General features: G+C 28.9%; 1 protein-coding gene across 1 annotated transcript; it reads right to left on the bottom strand.

Moving 5' to 3' along the window:
* Nucleotides 1–10,607: 10,607 nt before the first annotated feature.
* On the bottom strand, nt 10,608–13,499 carry LOC124935472 (EIN3-binding F-box protein 2-like). The gene is made up of 2 exons (XM_047475904.1): nt 13,414–13,499; nt 10,608–12,301 (listed from the first exon to the last, which is right to left on the bottom strand). Exons 1-2 carry the CDS (start codon nt 13,451–13,453, stop codon nt 10,608–10,610), a joined length of 1,734 nt encoding a protein of 577 aa, XP_047331860.1. The 5' UTR covers nt 13,454–13,499.
* Between the last annotated feature and the right edge of the window lie 3,443 nt (nt 13,500–16,942).

The raw sequence follows: 16,942 nt of genomic DNA, 5'->3' as shown, positions 1-16,942 counted from the left end.
TTATGGAGTTGCAAATTTAAAGATATGATAAAAGTTTAAATGTGAGAGTAATAATTATATATTTGGAAGAGTAAATATTTTAAAAAGTAATATATAATTTTAAAATAAGTACTTGAAGTATTAACTATTTTGAAATCAATATCTTTTTAAATATTAACTCAATTCATCTATTATTATTTTTTTAAGTAATATGTGAAGGGTTCAATCGATCGGTGTATCGGTTAAGTTCGATTTTGCTCTATTTTAGAAATCGATTAACAACCATTATTAGTATGGTTTCGATCAATTAATTAACCAACAACATACAAAAATATTGTGAAAACGAATAAATTTGAAAATTTAACAATACAAAATAAAAATTATAATTGATTTTTAATATGTCAAGAGTTTTTTTTTTGCAAGATTGATTTTTATTTTTTAAAATATATTTATTATGCTTTAAGCAATTTTGAAGATATAAAGGTATTCCATTTTGGGAACTGGTAATTAATTTAAAATTAAGTATTAAATGAATTTCTTTCAAATATTATTTTTATTAATATCTTATTATTTTATTCTCAATTATTTCTTTTCTATATTATAATATATCATATTATTATTATAATATATTATAATCCTAAATATATTCATGAAATATTTTATATATTATTTTATTATAATTTAATATATAATATATTAATATCTATTAGTATTTATAGATTTCACCAAAAAAGTGTATAAAGAGAAATAAGGTTGAACAACTTCTTCTGAATTGACAAAATGAACTGGAAGTAAATCAGTAACTTATAATAAAAATAATGGTTATCTTGTATATTATAATTTAATATTATTAAAATATATAAATATTATTAAATATTATAATATATTAAATATTATAAAAATAACTAATATAAATTGTTAAATATATAATTTAATTAGTAAGCGATAGAAAAACATTATAGCCAAAATCGAACCGTTTAATTAGTAAAATTCAAATAATTGAAACTAATAAACTGATTAACCGATAAAATGAAAATGATAAATTGTCGGTTTCGAGTTTTTCGGTTTTTCTCTTTTCATGTTTCTCTGTATATATTATATTTTAAAACTTTTCTTTTATTAGATTATAATTAAAATTTTGTAGAAACTAAAAAAATCACGCTTTTCAAAATTTAAATATTTTAGTGTTATTTATTAATTTAAAAAAAATAATATAATTTTTTTTATTAGATAATGTCTAAGTTATAAATTAATATACATTTTTTAAAATTATATAATTTACCCACAATTTATTTTAAATTATATATTTTTAAAATGTTATAAATGCAAATAAATATATTTAAGTTTGTTATATAATATATTATATAATTAAAATATTAAAATATTTAATAATAAAAAATTGAAGAAAAAGTTCTCTTATTTTATTTTATTTTGTTGTATAATATATTATTTAATTAAAATATTTAATAATAAAAAACTGAGTAAAAGCTATTCTGTTTTATTAATAAAAAAAATTCCTATATAATTTTTTTTGTTTTTATGATGAGTGAAATTACTTCAACTTATTTAAGAAAAAGTGATATAGAGAGGGGGGAGAGAAAAAAAAAAAACATTAAAGGTTATGATGATATGTCACTAAAAAGAATAAATCATAGTTAAATTTTAAGTTTGAAAATAGTGGATTTCAAAAGGGAAATTTAACGAAAGCACTTTAAAAAGTCTTTTAATTGCGCTAGTGATCAGCGTATAAATTTAATTACGTAAATGACTATTTCAAAATATTTTGACGAAATTATCTCCATCGCGTAACGCGAAGGGCAGGATCGTTTCACGAAGAAAAGCTTGTGAAAAGTTCAGGATGATCGTGCCCTTCGCGTGACGATCGTGCCCTTCGCGTGACTAGTGTCGGACCTGAGATTTCGAGGCCTCAAGCGAACACAAAACTTGGTGCCCTCAAATCTTAATATTCATACATATATTTTTTTATCGATTTAAATATAATAGTATTTGTAACATGAATTCTAGAAATAAAGTATCATCAAAACAATATATCATAAATAAATACTAAAAAACAAAGAAGATCCAAACAAAATATAAAATTCATGTTCCGAACTAGTACATTGTCACTTGAATATTACTCGTCTCGCATTTTTTGAAGCGAAAGTATTGATCAAGTTTGCATAATCAACTTTCTCAATAATTTTTTTCTCGATAGATAACACAACTAACCCATTTAGTATTTCTTGCGACATAGTTGATCGAAGATAAGTTTTAATCAACTTCAATTTGGAAAAACTCATTTCTGCAGATGCAACAGTAACTGGTATAGTCAGCAAAACTCGATATGCGATATAGAAATTTGAATAATAACCATCCATTGTTTTCAAATAATTCAGCAGATCAATCGCTCTTTTTGCTTCTCCGGGTAATGAATGTCTTAACAACTTTAGTTTTAGAAATAAATCTGATCCATCAATATCAGAGTGCCAATCATGTGTTAAAGAATTTTGAAGATTGACACATGAGCTCAAGAGACCATCATCATCAATAGACTTCTACTTCTCCAAACTAAATAAAAACCCAAAGGTTTCTTCGTACTTTGAAAATTGCTCAAACCGAGTTTGAAGTGAAGAAAGAGCTTGATCAATTATAAATAAGAAGTAATTAACTCGAAAAGATTCTTTAGGAGATTGAGTTACCTCTTCACTGTTGATATCATCAAATTGTCTCTTTCTTCGAATGATGCATTTTTCTCGGAAAATAGGTTCAATTCCCATTTCACTTGCAATATGTTCGGTTTCAACCAAAGCTTGATCAAATCCAGATTCTCTAAACTCTTGGAGAAAAGAAATAAGCCCCTTTAACTGTCCGATAGCAACATCAATATCCATTTTTTCTGATTGGAGAAACTTACTAACAATGTTAATCTCATATAATAAATTGTACCAAATTATCATTCCGGTTAGGAATTCAAAATTCTCAAGTTCAAATGATGTCAAGCCCTCAGCTTCACTCTTTATTTTTGAGTCATAAGAAGTGTTTGCCAAATCAATTAAAGCATCTCGTATTTTTGAAGTCTGATCTTTTATGGGCTTCACACTTTCAACATGCCTTTCCCATCGTGTTTGTGATAATGACTTGACCGTAAGACCTTGTACACGATCTTTAAAGATTTTCTACCTCTTGGTAGAAGAAGATAATAATGAATATATGCGTTGTATAACACCAAAAAAGAACATCGCTTTAGGACAACAATTTACCATATCACATAGTGTGAGATTAAGACTGTGGCATCCACATGGAGTGCAGAAAGCTCTGGGATTAATTTCAAGTAATTTATTTTGTACACCCTTATTCTTGCCTTTCATATTAGATCCATTGTCATATCCTTGACCTCTTATCGTCAACCGCAAGTTCAAGATTGCTCAAAATATTTTTAAGCTCTATAAAAAGCCCAAGCCCAGAAGTTTCATTAACTATAAAAAATCCAATCCAAAATTCTTCAACCACTATTGCATTTTCTGAATCATCCACACATCTAATTACAAGGGACATCTATTCCTCGTGACTTGCATCTGGAGTGCAATCAAGTATCACAGTGAAATACTTTGTATGCTTAATTTTTGCAACAATTAAACTTCTTACTTCAGCTGCAAACATCTGTATCAATTCATTTTGGATTTTGGGCCCAAGATAAGTGTAATGAATCTGTCGTTCTTGAACACGCCGAAGATGTTCCTCCATTGTTGGATCAAATTCGGCAATCATTTCAATTAACTGCAAAAAGATTTCATTATCTCAACATAAAGCTTTTTACAATCTCCTCGAAGTGCCAAGTTATTTTTCGCAATTCTTTGCACAACTGCAATTATTTTCTTCAATACTTGTTTCCAATGTTCTCTCTTTGTTAATTGCTACTTGCACACTTTTATCAACTGTCTTTTTCTTTTGAAGTTTTCTTTCTAATTCAATCCAACTAGTCATACAATCAATATGGTCTTTACTAGTTTCATGAAGATTGAGGTATCGACGGATATTCTTCCAATCTTTGTAACCTTCGTCAGCCAGATAACCAAGTTTCGCCATGGTTCTCTGAGTTTTGAATAACTTGCAACAAAAACAGAAGATCTTATCAATAGAAATAGAGTACACTAACCATCTTCTGTCATTTTTCTCACCATTTGTCAATTGTCTCTTATAATGTGATGAATTGAAATGTCTTCCAGTGTTATCAAGAGGAAACAAAATATCATCATATCTTTTAGGACCTCTTTCAACCAAAAAGTCCCTAATATTTTGCATTTTGTCCCAATTTCCCAGATCATCAACATTTAAAGGAAACAAAATATTTTGATTTATATCTCCATCAGTGTCACTTTTAGGCATACTTACATCGTTCTCATTTTCAGACTGTTTTGGGTCTTCATTGCGAAGTTCATTCAATTCACCATGTTCCCGATCATTCAACTTATCAATGATGTCATTCTGGTTCACTTGCTCTACTATTTGATCGCTTGTGAAATGCTTATTAAGTTTTCCTACTTGACTTTGAATTAAAGCATCTTTCTTTTGTTTTTTCTTTCTTTTTTCTGCCCCAGACAATTGTTTTCTTATAGGAGGCATGCTTGATAAAACTCTAAATGCTAATCTGCATTAAAAATTTATAGATTAACCAGCACTATATGAATCTATGATTAACCACAATGTTGCATTTCCGCTATGTAATAATGCAAGATACAGATTGTGAACCCACCATTCCACCAGACAAGTCCTCAACAATAAAAAATAATCAAGTAAATCGAACCAAAATCTCACCGAAATCGGAGGAAGAACTCTAGTGGGCAGTGGCGCAGTGCCGAGAAACAAGGCTGGAACGAGCGAAAAAGGCCCAAGAGCTCGGGGAAGGAGACGATTGAGTTTTCTGCTCTGATTCCAGCAAGCTGGAGGATCGACGACGGGCTTGGGGTTTGGGGGAAGTGTTTCCTTTTTTTTTCCTCCAGAATGCTTGTTCTTATTTTATTTTATTTTTCCTTGATTTTGTTGATAAATGGGAATCATGCGATTCTTTTCTCCAAGTAAGATAATGTTTTTTATTTTTATTTTTTGGATACAAATTAAGTTAAGGCTTATCATTGATAGGTTATCAATTATTATTTATGGGCTTTTTAAAAATAAGCCCATGAACATATCATTATAATTTTTTTTTAAGATTTTGGTGCCTCCAAAATATTTGAGCTTGAGGCAATTGCCTCACTTATTACACAACAGGTCCGGGCCTGCGCGTGACGATCGTGCCCCTACGCGTGACGATTGTGCCCTTCGCGTGACGATCGTGCCCCTTCGCGTGACGATCGTGCCCTTCGCGTTACATGACATGGGTAATTTCACAAGATTTTCCTTCGCGTGACGATCATGCCCTTCGCGTTACGTGATGAAGGTAATTTCGTCATAATATTTTGAAGTGTCATTTGCACAATTTAATTTATGCGCTGGTTACTCGCGCATTTAAGACCCTTGTTATGGTTATTTCGTCAAATTTCACTCTCAAAATAGATAATACTTTAAGATTATTTAAAATATTCCTACTTTATAAGTGTTTATTTCAAAATTCTATCATACTACTGAATTTATGTATTGGCCCTATTTATAAAAGAGTATATGTACATGTTTTTATTTTATTTAAATGATTTGATTAAAATCATATTTTATATTTAATTATTTTGTAGTCTTAATTAAAGATAATATTAGATTCTTTTTATAATTTAACTCTAAATTATAGTAGGATGATAATTATTAATTTATACTTATCAACCTAACATGATTTTGAATAGTTAAATTAATTTGACATGACTTGTTGGACAAGATATTATATTTATAATTAGTGTCAAGCCTCATCAATATAAGAATATCTTAATTTTAAATAATTATTTTTTAAAATAGTAAATATCTTTTAAAAACAAAAATAAAATAACAATAAAAAAATCACAAAACATGCAAATAATTAAAGAATACACACATCTTTTATCTCTCGTCAAACTCAACCACCAATCTTAATTTTGACCTCACAATCGACAAACCACCCACCTAACCTCCATCTCGTGACCTCACACATTCAAATGCTAGTAAAACCAACCCTTAATTCCACCCTCACACTCGACAAACCACCCACCACCCAACCTCCATCTCGTGACCTCACACTTTCAAATGCTCGTCAAACCAACCACTAATTCCGACCTCACACTCGACAAACCACCCACTAATTCTAACCTCACACTCGACAAACCACCCACCACCCAACCTCCATCTCGTGACCTCACACTTTCAAATGCTCGTTAAACCAACAACTAATTCCGACCTCACACTCAATAAATCACCCACCACCCGAACTCCATCTCGTGACCTCACACTTTCAAATACTCGTCAAACCAACAACTAATTCTGACCTCACACTCGACAAACCACCCACTCACCGACCTCCATCTCATGACCTCAAACTTTCAAATGCTCGCGAAACCAACAACTAATTCCGACCTCATACTCGATAAACCACCTGACCTCCATCTCGTGACATCACACTTTCAAATGATCGTCAAACTAACAACTAATTTCGACCTCAAACCCGATAAACCACCCACCATCTGACCTCCATCTTGTGATCTCATACTTTCAAATGCTCGTCAAACTAACCACTAATTACAACCTCACACTCGATAAACCACCCACCACCCAACTTCCATCTCGTGACCTCACACTTTCAAATATTTGTCAAACCAACAACTAATTCCGACCTCACACTCGACCTCCATTTCGTGATCTCACACTTTCAAATACTCGCCAAACCAACCAATAATTCGGACCTCACACTCAACAAACCGTCATCATATATTATAGTTAATAATGCAATCTTGAAAATATAAATTTATATCTTTTAGAATTCGAACCCTAGTCTTAAGCATAAAATGTGAACACTTTAACCACTAGACCACCTGAAATTATTGAAATAATTTTATTATTTTGTGTATGTATATATATTTTGTATTTAATATTTATTACCAATTAGTTAATTTTTATATTAATCAAAAAATTTATTTATACTAATTATTATATATGTATACGATGATGAGAGAAAAATGTATAATAAAAGATAATATATATTTATATAAAATTCATAATAAAAAATAATATAATATATATATATATATAAGGTAACTACATTTAATATATAATATATATATATATTATATAAATTATTAATAAAAAATATATATTTTATGATTAGTAAGAATATATATATATATAATTATTAAGGGAGAAAATAATTAGGAAAGAAAAAAATATAAGACAAAATATATTTATAATCTTTAAAATCTAAAATTTAATTAAGAAATAGAGAGTAGAAGAGAAAATACATAATGACATGAATTATATATCTGATGAGGTGGATTATGGTGGTACTTATTGACTTTAAACATCCTATATATATATATAACCAATCAAAATTTTAATTAAAATTAGAAAAAATTAAATGATTGTGTTCTAATTTATTTTTTTACAACATTTGTATAATGAATATGCTTATTAATATTTTTAAAAATTTTCTTATATCAAAATGTATTAGCTTATAAAATTAAGCTTTAACAATATAACAACAAATGCATTAATAATCAATATATATATATATATATATATATATATATATAATAAAGATGTTACCAATAAATTAAATTAAATATAAAGAAGCACGAAATCACCAAATTGAGATGTTGATTCGAGGAATGTGTTAGACACATTTCCCTTAAAATAGTTTCATCGTCTCCTGTTTGTGCTGGAGTTTATCGCAGATGTCTATCTCTCAGGGTACAACGAATCCAATATTGATTCTGTACTAGAATCACTACGCATCGAACTTGATCAATGTACATGAATCACAATCATCGGGTTTCGTACATAAATGGTTGAGTCAAGAAACTGGAAGAACGCTCACAAAGAACATAAAGACTTTTAGAATTTTAGAGTGAGAAATTTTAAGATGATGTGTGGAGAGAAATACAAGGTGAAGAAATATTTATAGTTGAAAATTAAACTCATAATCAATTTTTTAATCCAACGACCACTAATCAATCATCTATTCATCTAACGATTATCTTTGCTTGCTTTTTCATCATCCTTGTAAGTTACATCAAACTATAAATAATTTATAGTTAGAATAGCAATTAACAAAATTTGTTAATTACGTCATTCAAGACATTAATGTTAATTGTAACAATTAACAAATTTATTTTCATTTGGATTAAATTTCATTTTGAATTTGATGTGAGTTTTATTTGTATTAAATTTCACATTAATTCACATTTAAATTTGATGTAAATTTCATTTTTTATTTGGATTAAATTTCACTTTAATTCACAATGAATTTGGTGTGAATTTTATTTGGATTAAATTTTATCTTAATTCACATTTGAATTTGATGTAAATTTTATTTGAATTAATTCCACTTTAATTCACACTTGAATTTGGTGTGAATTTCATTTGGATTAAATTTCACAATTAATTCACATTTGAATTTAGTGTGAATTTCATTTGGATTAAATTTCATCATTAATTCATTTGAATTTGGTGTAAATTTCATTTGTCCAAATATTATTTCTATTTAATTAATGGAATTAGTTTAATTTCAACAACATTACATAAACATAAAGTATTTGATTCAATTAAGTGGACTACTATTCATGATCTTTTGAGTGTTTAAGGTTTCCCAATTATTTTTATAGACTGAATTTGGCAATGCATCTCAACTCTTCATTTTATTGTCACCGTAAATGGAATTAATGGTGGGTTTTTTAAGGGTAAAAACGGGGTATGACAAGAGACCCTCTATTTTCTTACCTATTTGTATTGATCATGAAGATCTTTGAGAGCATTTTACGATGCTCCGAAATAATCAACAATTTACTCACCATCCTTTCTGTAGGGAGGAAAACATTACTAATAATTGTTTTGAAAACGATCATTTCATAGAGGCTCACGCTGATGTGGATTCCATTAAAACCATTAATAAAGCATTAACAATATTCTTTAGTGTTACATGTCTTAATATCAATCATGAAAATAGTTTGACATTCTATGGAGGTGTGAAGGAGGAAGAGAATGAGGTCATTTTCGGCATTATGGGAATTAAGAAGGCACACTACTGGTTTGTTACTTGGGTATTCCATTATCATCGAATCAACTACATATTTCACATTGTAGATCCCTCATTGAGAAAGTCAAGAATTCGATACATGGATGTATAACAAAAGATTATCGTATGCGGGTAGGATTGATCACGAGAGTCATTATGGGTATCATTGGATATTGGGCACAATAAATCATTTTTCCAAAGAAAGTCATGAAGGATCTTGATCGTCTTATGCAGGGAACTTCATTTAGGGAAATCAAGGACAATGCGGGAAAAGGTAAAATGAACTAATGTGTGTAAATCGAAAGAAGAAGGGGAATTGGCTTGAGGGATTGTATGAAGTGGAATAAAGCGCTAATATATAAGCATTTCTGAGCTATTGAGAGGAAATAAAATTCATTAGGGTGAAATGAGTACATTCAAGGTTTATGAAAAACGAGTTAAGCGTATGGACGTGCAAAATGAAGATAGACATGGCATGGTCACTTAGAAAGATCCTCGAGCTCAAAGACAGTGCCCTTTCAGTTTTCAATATTCGAATTGGAGATGGTCGCGGAACACTGTTTAGAAAGATCCTCGAGCTCAAAGACAGTGCCCTTTCAGTTTTCAATATTCGAATTGGAGATGGTCGCGGAACACTGTTTTGGCACGACCCAAATTTGAAAACCGGCCTATCAATCTAAAGGCGAAATTTGAAAGAGTCCGAATAAGAAATTTTTTCCAATGTTAAAGACGGGAATGGGATAGTCTTCTAAGGCGAATTCCAGAAGGTATAAGACTTCTCAATTTCATTCACACGATTGATACCCGTTTTGGAGGTGTTGAGAATGATGGGAAATCTAATATAAAGCTAGCTTGGGAGTCGATTCGTGTTGTTTGGTCTTCTAAGGTTATCCCGAGAAACCAATTCATCATGTAGTTATTGTTTAGGAAAAGGAAAAGACTCGCATCAAAATGTTTATGGACATGCCGGATTCTAAGGACGATGAATCACTTATTCGGCTCGGCGACTAGTTTACTCTTTGAGTTATGAAAAAGGTTTTCGAAAGCAATGGAGATTGCTATAACAAAAGCAAGAGGTAATCAATTTCTGTGACGGTAACACCGGGGTTGATTGACCCAAGTCATTCAGTATTTACTAATTAACTCACTCAGTTAGTCGTACTTGGAGGCAAAATTAGTCTTTATGTCGAAATTGGAGTATGAATTACGAGGAAGTCATACTAGTGTTGTTATTTGTATGCCTTGTTTATGAATTGATGCTAAGTCGTTTAAAAAAAAATACACGAAAATAATACAAAACAAAACTTGTTTTATTTAAGAGAACACTTGAGACTAAAACTCTGGAAAAGACAAATGACTTAGTAAGTGTTTGGAACATACATAAACATATGATTTTTCATTGTAAATCCCGGTCTATTCTTACCTCGGATGGCTGCTGTCGTGTTTTTCATGAAAGAACATCACAACTCCCCAAGATGTCAACTAGTTGGTCTATACACCCACTAGTAATTGAACAACAGTTCTTGAGATTCAATCCCACCAGATTCTTCCCCAACATCGCCAAAAAAGGCATACATTCATCAGAAATATCGCAACATCCAGCCAAGGAAAGGATCTGCAAATCAAACTCCCCTCTGCATGCCAAAACAGCAATACCAAAATCAGAAATCTTACACCCAGATAAATCCAGCTCATTCAGCGTCTTACACATGTCAGCAATCGCCATCGCGCTTAAATCACTAACACCGTGACAATCTTCCAAACACAATTGTTCGAGAGTGCCACCATGGTGATAAGCCATAGCTGAAACCACTGCATCCGTCAAGTTCAAACAACCGCTTAGATTCACATTGACTAGTCCAGATGTACATCGTTTTATAATAGCCATAAGATCAGAGTTGGTTATTCCAATCGAGCCACTGAAATCAATGTTCTTTAACCGATGACATGTCAACCCGACGTTACCAAAACCGGGACAGTTTATGATAGACAACGATCGAATCTTCGAAGAGAAAATGTTCATGTGAAGAGGTAGCACTTTGATTCCCATACACTTGTCGATCACCAGAGATTTCAATTTCATTATAACACAAAGTATCCCATATTGGGTAACTCCGTGACATTCTTCTAATAACACACTTTTGAGAGATCCAGATGTGAACACGACAGTCACCAGACCATGATCCGAGACAAACCAACACTTCTTAAGACTTATTTGCTTCAAACTAGAACAACCTTCCACTATAGTTTCTAGACAGATATTGGTTAACCCACTACAAGAACTGACCGTTAAAGATTCCAGTTTCTTTAAGCCTGGTGCCTTCCCCATCAACCAAAACCCTTTCGGGCTCACGTAAGGAAGCCTGCCGAGGATTAATGTGTCTAACGACTTCCCATAGAAGCCAATAGCAGCAAGGGATATGCCTGATATTCTTAACGAATGAATCTTCAACTTCCTTAGCCTTGAAGCCGACTGAACCAGACTGATGATTCCTAGATCGTTTATCCTAGGACATGACTCGATCGTAAGATAGATCAAGTTAGGGCAATACTCTGCAATTGAAGCCAAGCCATAGTTGGAAATCCTTGTGCAGTGAGAAAGCTCAATATTCTCTAGTAGTGGACATTCATTTGCAATCTCCAACAACCCTTGATCACCCACCAGAGGGGTGTTCCATAAAGAAAGAACTCTCAGAGAATGACAATAGTGAGATATTGCAGAAAGACCCGTATCTGAAACTCCATTAACCAAATCGGGAGTTCCTCTTATCATTAGCTTGCCAAGCCCTCCTAGACTCGCGACTCCTATTGCAATAGCGAAAAGTCTAATGTCTGTCGCATTCTTCCCCTCTAAAGATCTGCTGAGATGTTCATCATCTCCGAATTCAACATTCTCATCTTCTTGTATGCGATATTCAGCACTTCGGATGGTGATTAAGAGCTTAAGCCAACGCTTGGAAACACATGCAGATGCACTGGTTGATTGTCCAATCGAAAGGCGAGTGAAGATCTCGATTAGACACTCATCCGGAAGGATTTCAATGGATGGAACCGAACCCATCCCTTCATTTTGTGGTTTCTTTGAAGAATTGGAAAAAAAGTAGCTAGAATCGTATTTTTCGAGTCTAGATTCGTCGTGCACTGGAAAATCATATCGAGAGGCTTATCAGTAATCAATATGTTTGTAAGATCTATACATCAGTATATGAACAGGGACAATCTATTAAACCCCACAAATATTTATGTATTCCATGGTTCGATTCTTCAAAAGTACATTTTTTTTCTTTCAAAACTGGATATGAGCTATCAAATGAATTGTGACACTGGCTTTGCATGCATCAATTAAAATCATATATAATGAAAACAAAACAAGAAAGTTGAAAAATACCCTGATCAGAATCACCAACATTGGCTTTGCATGCATCAATTAAAAACATAAACAATGAAAATAAAACAAGAAATGTTGAAAAATGCCCAGATCAGAATCACCCGATCTATTAAAAACCCTATACCCTGGTTCGATCCATCAAAAGTAGATGTTTTTTTGAAAAAAAATCATACTTAAACCTCTGTTTCTGGATATGAACTATCATATCAAATGAATTGTGACACTGTCTTTGCATGCATCAAGTAAAAACATAAGAATTGAAAACAAAACAAGAAATGTTGAAAAATACCCAAATCATCATCACCCACAATTGGCTTTACATGCATCAATTAAAAACATAAACAATGAAAATATAACAAGAAATGTTGAAAAATACCCTAATCAGATTCACCAAACAGGGCCGATCTATTAAAAACCTGATACTCTGGTTCGATTCAACAAAAGCAGATGTTTTTTTGAAAAAAATGCATACTTAAAAACCTCTGTCTCTGGATATGAACTATCAAATGAATTGAGTCTTTGCATGCATCAATTAAAAACATATACAATGAAAACAAAACAAGAAATGTTGATAAATACCTGAATCACAATCACCCACGATTGGCTTTGCATGCATCAATTTAAAACATAAACAATGAAAATATAACAATATGTTGAAAAATACCCTAATTAGAATCACCGAACAGGGCCGATCTATTAAAAACCTTATACCCTGGTTCGATCCAGCAAAAACAGATGTTTTTTTGAAGAAAAAAAATGCATACTTAAACCACTGTTTGTCTCTGGATATGAACTATCAAATGATTTGCATGCATAAATTAAAAACATAAACAATGAAAACAAAACAAAAAATGTTGAAAAATACCCGGATCAAGATCAGAATCATCACCGACTTCTGCAGACATGGTTGTTGCTTCTGAGAAAACAAGAAAGGAGAAGAAGAATGGTTGTTGCTTCTGAGAAAACAAGAAAGGAGAAGAAGAGATATATGAGAATCTTTATATTGATTTTCAAATAAAATAAAAGAAATAGAAGGTTAAAGACTATTGCTCACCGGTTTACAGAGGAGTATGAATGTAAAATTTGAAGAAGATAGTTGTTTCTGAGAGAGATAAATAGTACTTTACAGAGCTATTTATTCAGATTTTATGGATGATGTGTTGTTTTTATTCTTACTCAATGCAATGAACGTGTCCAGGGAAAGACTACACGAGTCATCATCAGAGATGACAAATGCCGCAACCAATTTGACCGATGTTACTCCAATTTATCGGTCCTTATCTTAGCAACTTATATGAGTCATATCTATGTGTTTTACTATCACTCTGACACGTTTAGCTCAAATTTAACATTTGTTTGGTCACGGATTATTTTAATCAATTTTGATCCGTGGTGAAATTTTCAAATAATTTTTTATTATTTAGAGGATGATTTGGAGGGAACGAAGTTATTTGTTTATAAATTGGGATTCTGTTTTTAAAAATAATTTAAATTATTTTAAAAATAATGGGTGAAAAATTTGAATAGATGATAATTTTTTTTTTGATAAAAAAAATTAATAATATTAATATATAATGATAAAATAAAAATAATAATTTTAGTTATGTTATTTATTTAAGAATAATTAAATTTTGAGTATGTTAAGTTATTTAAATAATTCTAACAAATCAGTCTTTAAAAATTATTAATAAAATAATATTTTTTTTAAATAAGTGAAATGATTTTGATATTATGTTAAAAAATCTTAATTAAATAAGTATTATTTAAATAAAATAAAATTTGAAAATATTTTAGTATTTTGGTTAATAAAAATGATGTAATTAAATGTGATGAATGAAGTAAGGTTTGACCATTGATAAATTAAAATTGAAGAATCTCTAAAGTTATTTTAAATAAAATCTATTATATATATTATAATATTTGATTATTTAAAATTAAATAGTATGATAATGTGTAGGTGAATTTAAAATTAAAACTAATAAGTGTAATAATTAATATAATAATACATACATTTATAAATGTAAATTAATAATTTTAAATAACTTTTTTATTATTCACTTGAAAAATATATAATAACAAGGAAGTTTATACAAAATTTTCAAATTTAAGAATAGAAAGTAGTAATAATAATAATGAAGGTGCAACTTTAGAGATATGATAAAAGTTTAAATGTGAGAGTAATAATTATGAAAATTGAAAGGGAAATGTTTTAAAAAGTAATGTATAATTTTAAAATAAGTCCTTAAAGTATTAACTATTTTGAAATCAGTCTCTTTTAATTGTTAAATATTAACTCGATTTACTTTTTGTTGTTTGTTTTACTAAAGTAATAAGTAGGGGATCAACCGGTAAATTAACCGATTAAGTTTGATTTTGTCTTCTATTTTATAAATCGGATAATCGAACATTATTAGTATCAATTTTATCGGTCTTGGTTATAACGTTCCGATTAACGAGTGGTAATTAATATTTTAAAATTAAATATTAATTTTTTTTTTTAAAATCTTTTACTTGCTATCCTATTATTTTATTCTCATCATTTCCTATCTTATTATAATATATTATATTATATTGATATTGTTATTGATATTTATGAAATAATTTTATATATTATTGTAATAATATAATATATAAAATTATTTCTTCTTTCTAACGTTTATAGTTATTTAGGTAATTTTTTAAATTTATTCTGTATAGTAGTATTAGTTAATTTAGTAGCTTTTTTAAATTTATTTTGTATATTAGTATATATAGATTCGACACAATATGGTTGAAATTTGTTAGGATGATGAATCGGTAAATTTTAATAAAATAATAGTTATCTTAATAAATAATATAAAAATTATAATTTAAAATTTAAAATTTAAAAATTATTAAAAATTATAATATATTAAATATTTATAAAAATAACTAATATAAATTATAAAGTATAAATATATAATTAAATTATTAGGATTAAACTGATAAAAAAATAGTATAACCACCTCGTTTAATCAATAAAGTTCAAAACTTATAAACCAGTTAACTCATAAACTTGTGAAATGAAACCGATAAACTAACGTTTATTTTTATAGTATAGTAACATGTCATCACTTTTCATATATAGAGAGCAATCATATATACAACACCTTTATATAGCACTTTCGCACAGCACCTACTTCCTTTATAAAGATAGAGAAAATATATCTTAAAAAAATACAAGAGAGAAAATTAATATTTTCTCTTTCTTTCTAAATGAGGTAGGTGCTATGCGAATGTGTTATATAAGAGTGTTGTATATATTAAAACTTTTTTTATTATATTATAATTAAAATTTTGTAAAAACTAAAAAAAAATTAAATTTAAATTTGTATATATAATTTTTAATTAATAATGTGTGTAATTTCTAAAAAATTTTATATATTTAAATATTTTAGTGTTATTTATTAATTTACAATTTTAGAAAAAATCATATAACTTTTTTATTAGATAATGTCTAAGTTATCAATTAATAAACATTTTTTAAAATTATATAATTTACACACAATTTATTTTAAATTATATATTTCAAAAATGTTATAAATACATAAATAAATATATTTAAGTTTGTTATATAATATATTATTTAATTAAAATATTAAGATATTTAAAAAATTGAAGAAAAAGTTCTTTTATTTTGTTGTATAATATATTATTTAATTAAAATATTTAATAATAAAAAACTGAGTCTAAAGTTATTCTGTTTTATTAATAAAAAAAATTAATTTATTTATGTATTCTGTTTTACTAATTTAAATTTGAAGTAGGTTGCAAACTTTACTAAATCTTGAACAATCTTATAATTGTATAAAAATAAATTAAAATTCATTTATGTATCAAAAATTATAAGTCTAATAATTATTTAGTAATTCAAAAAAATAAATATAATTTGATATTTATAAGTTAAAATATATAATACTAATTATAAGAAAATACTTAAATAGATTTGATATTAATTTAATTATAAAAATATAATTTTTGAATAATATCAAAATATAATTATACTGAAGAATTTCTATATTACTGATAAGATTGATTTTTTTTAAGTTAATATATTTTTTAGGTATCAAAGTATAATACCGATATTGTACCGAAATCAAAGTAAGGTGAATGTATGAATTTTTTGTATTTTGAAATTAATTAAGGTATACCAAAATTAATATAAGGTAAAGGTATGCATTTTTTGCATACCGAAATTTCCGGTAAGGTATAAGGTATGGATAAAACATTAAGGTATACCGTACCGACTCACCCCTAACCCGAACTGTTTAATTTAAAATAATCTCGGGATATTTAATTCCTAATTAATAAATTAGGAGACTTTTTTTTATTTAAGAAAGATGTATTATAAATATTTAGTGGCAGAGGTCAACCAA

The sequence above is a fragment of the Impatiens glandulifera genome, chromosome 4 (assembly GCF_907164915.1).
Source record: "Impatiens glandulifera chromosome 4, dImpGla2.1, whole genome shotgun sequence".
In the NCBI taxonomy this organism is placed as follows: Eukaryota; Viridiplantae; Streptophyta; class Magnoliopsida; order Ericales; family Balsaminaceae; genus Impatiens; species Impatiens glandulifera.
Note: the sequence above shows the minus strand (reverse complement) of the source record. Positions and strands in the feature narration are given on the sequence as shown.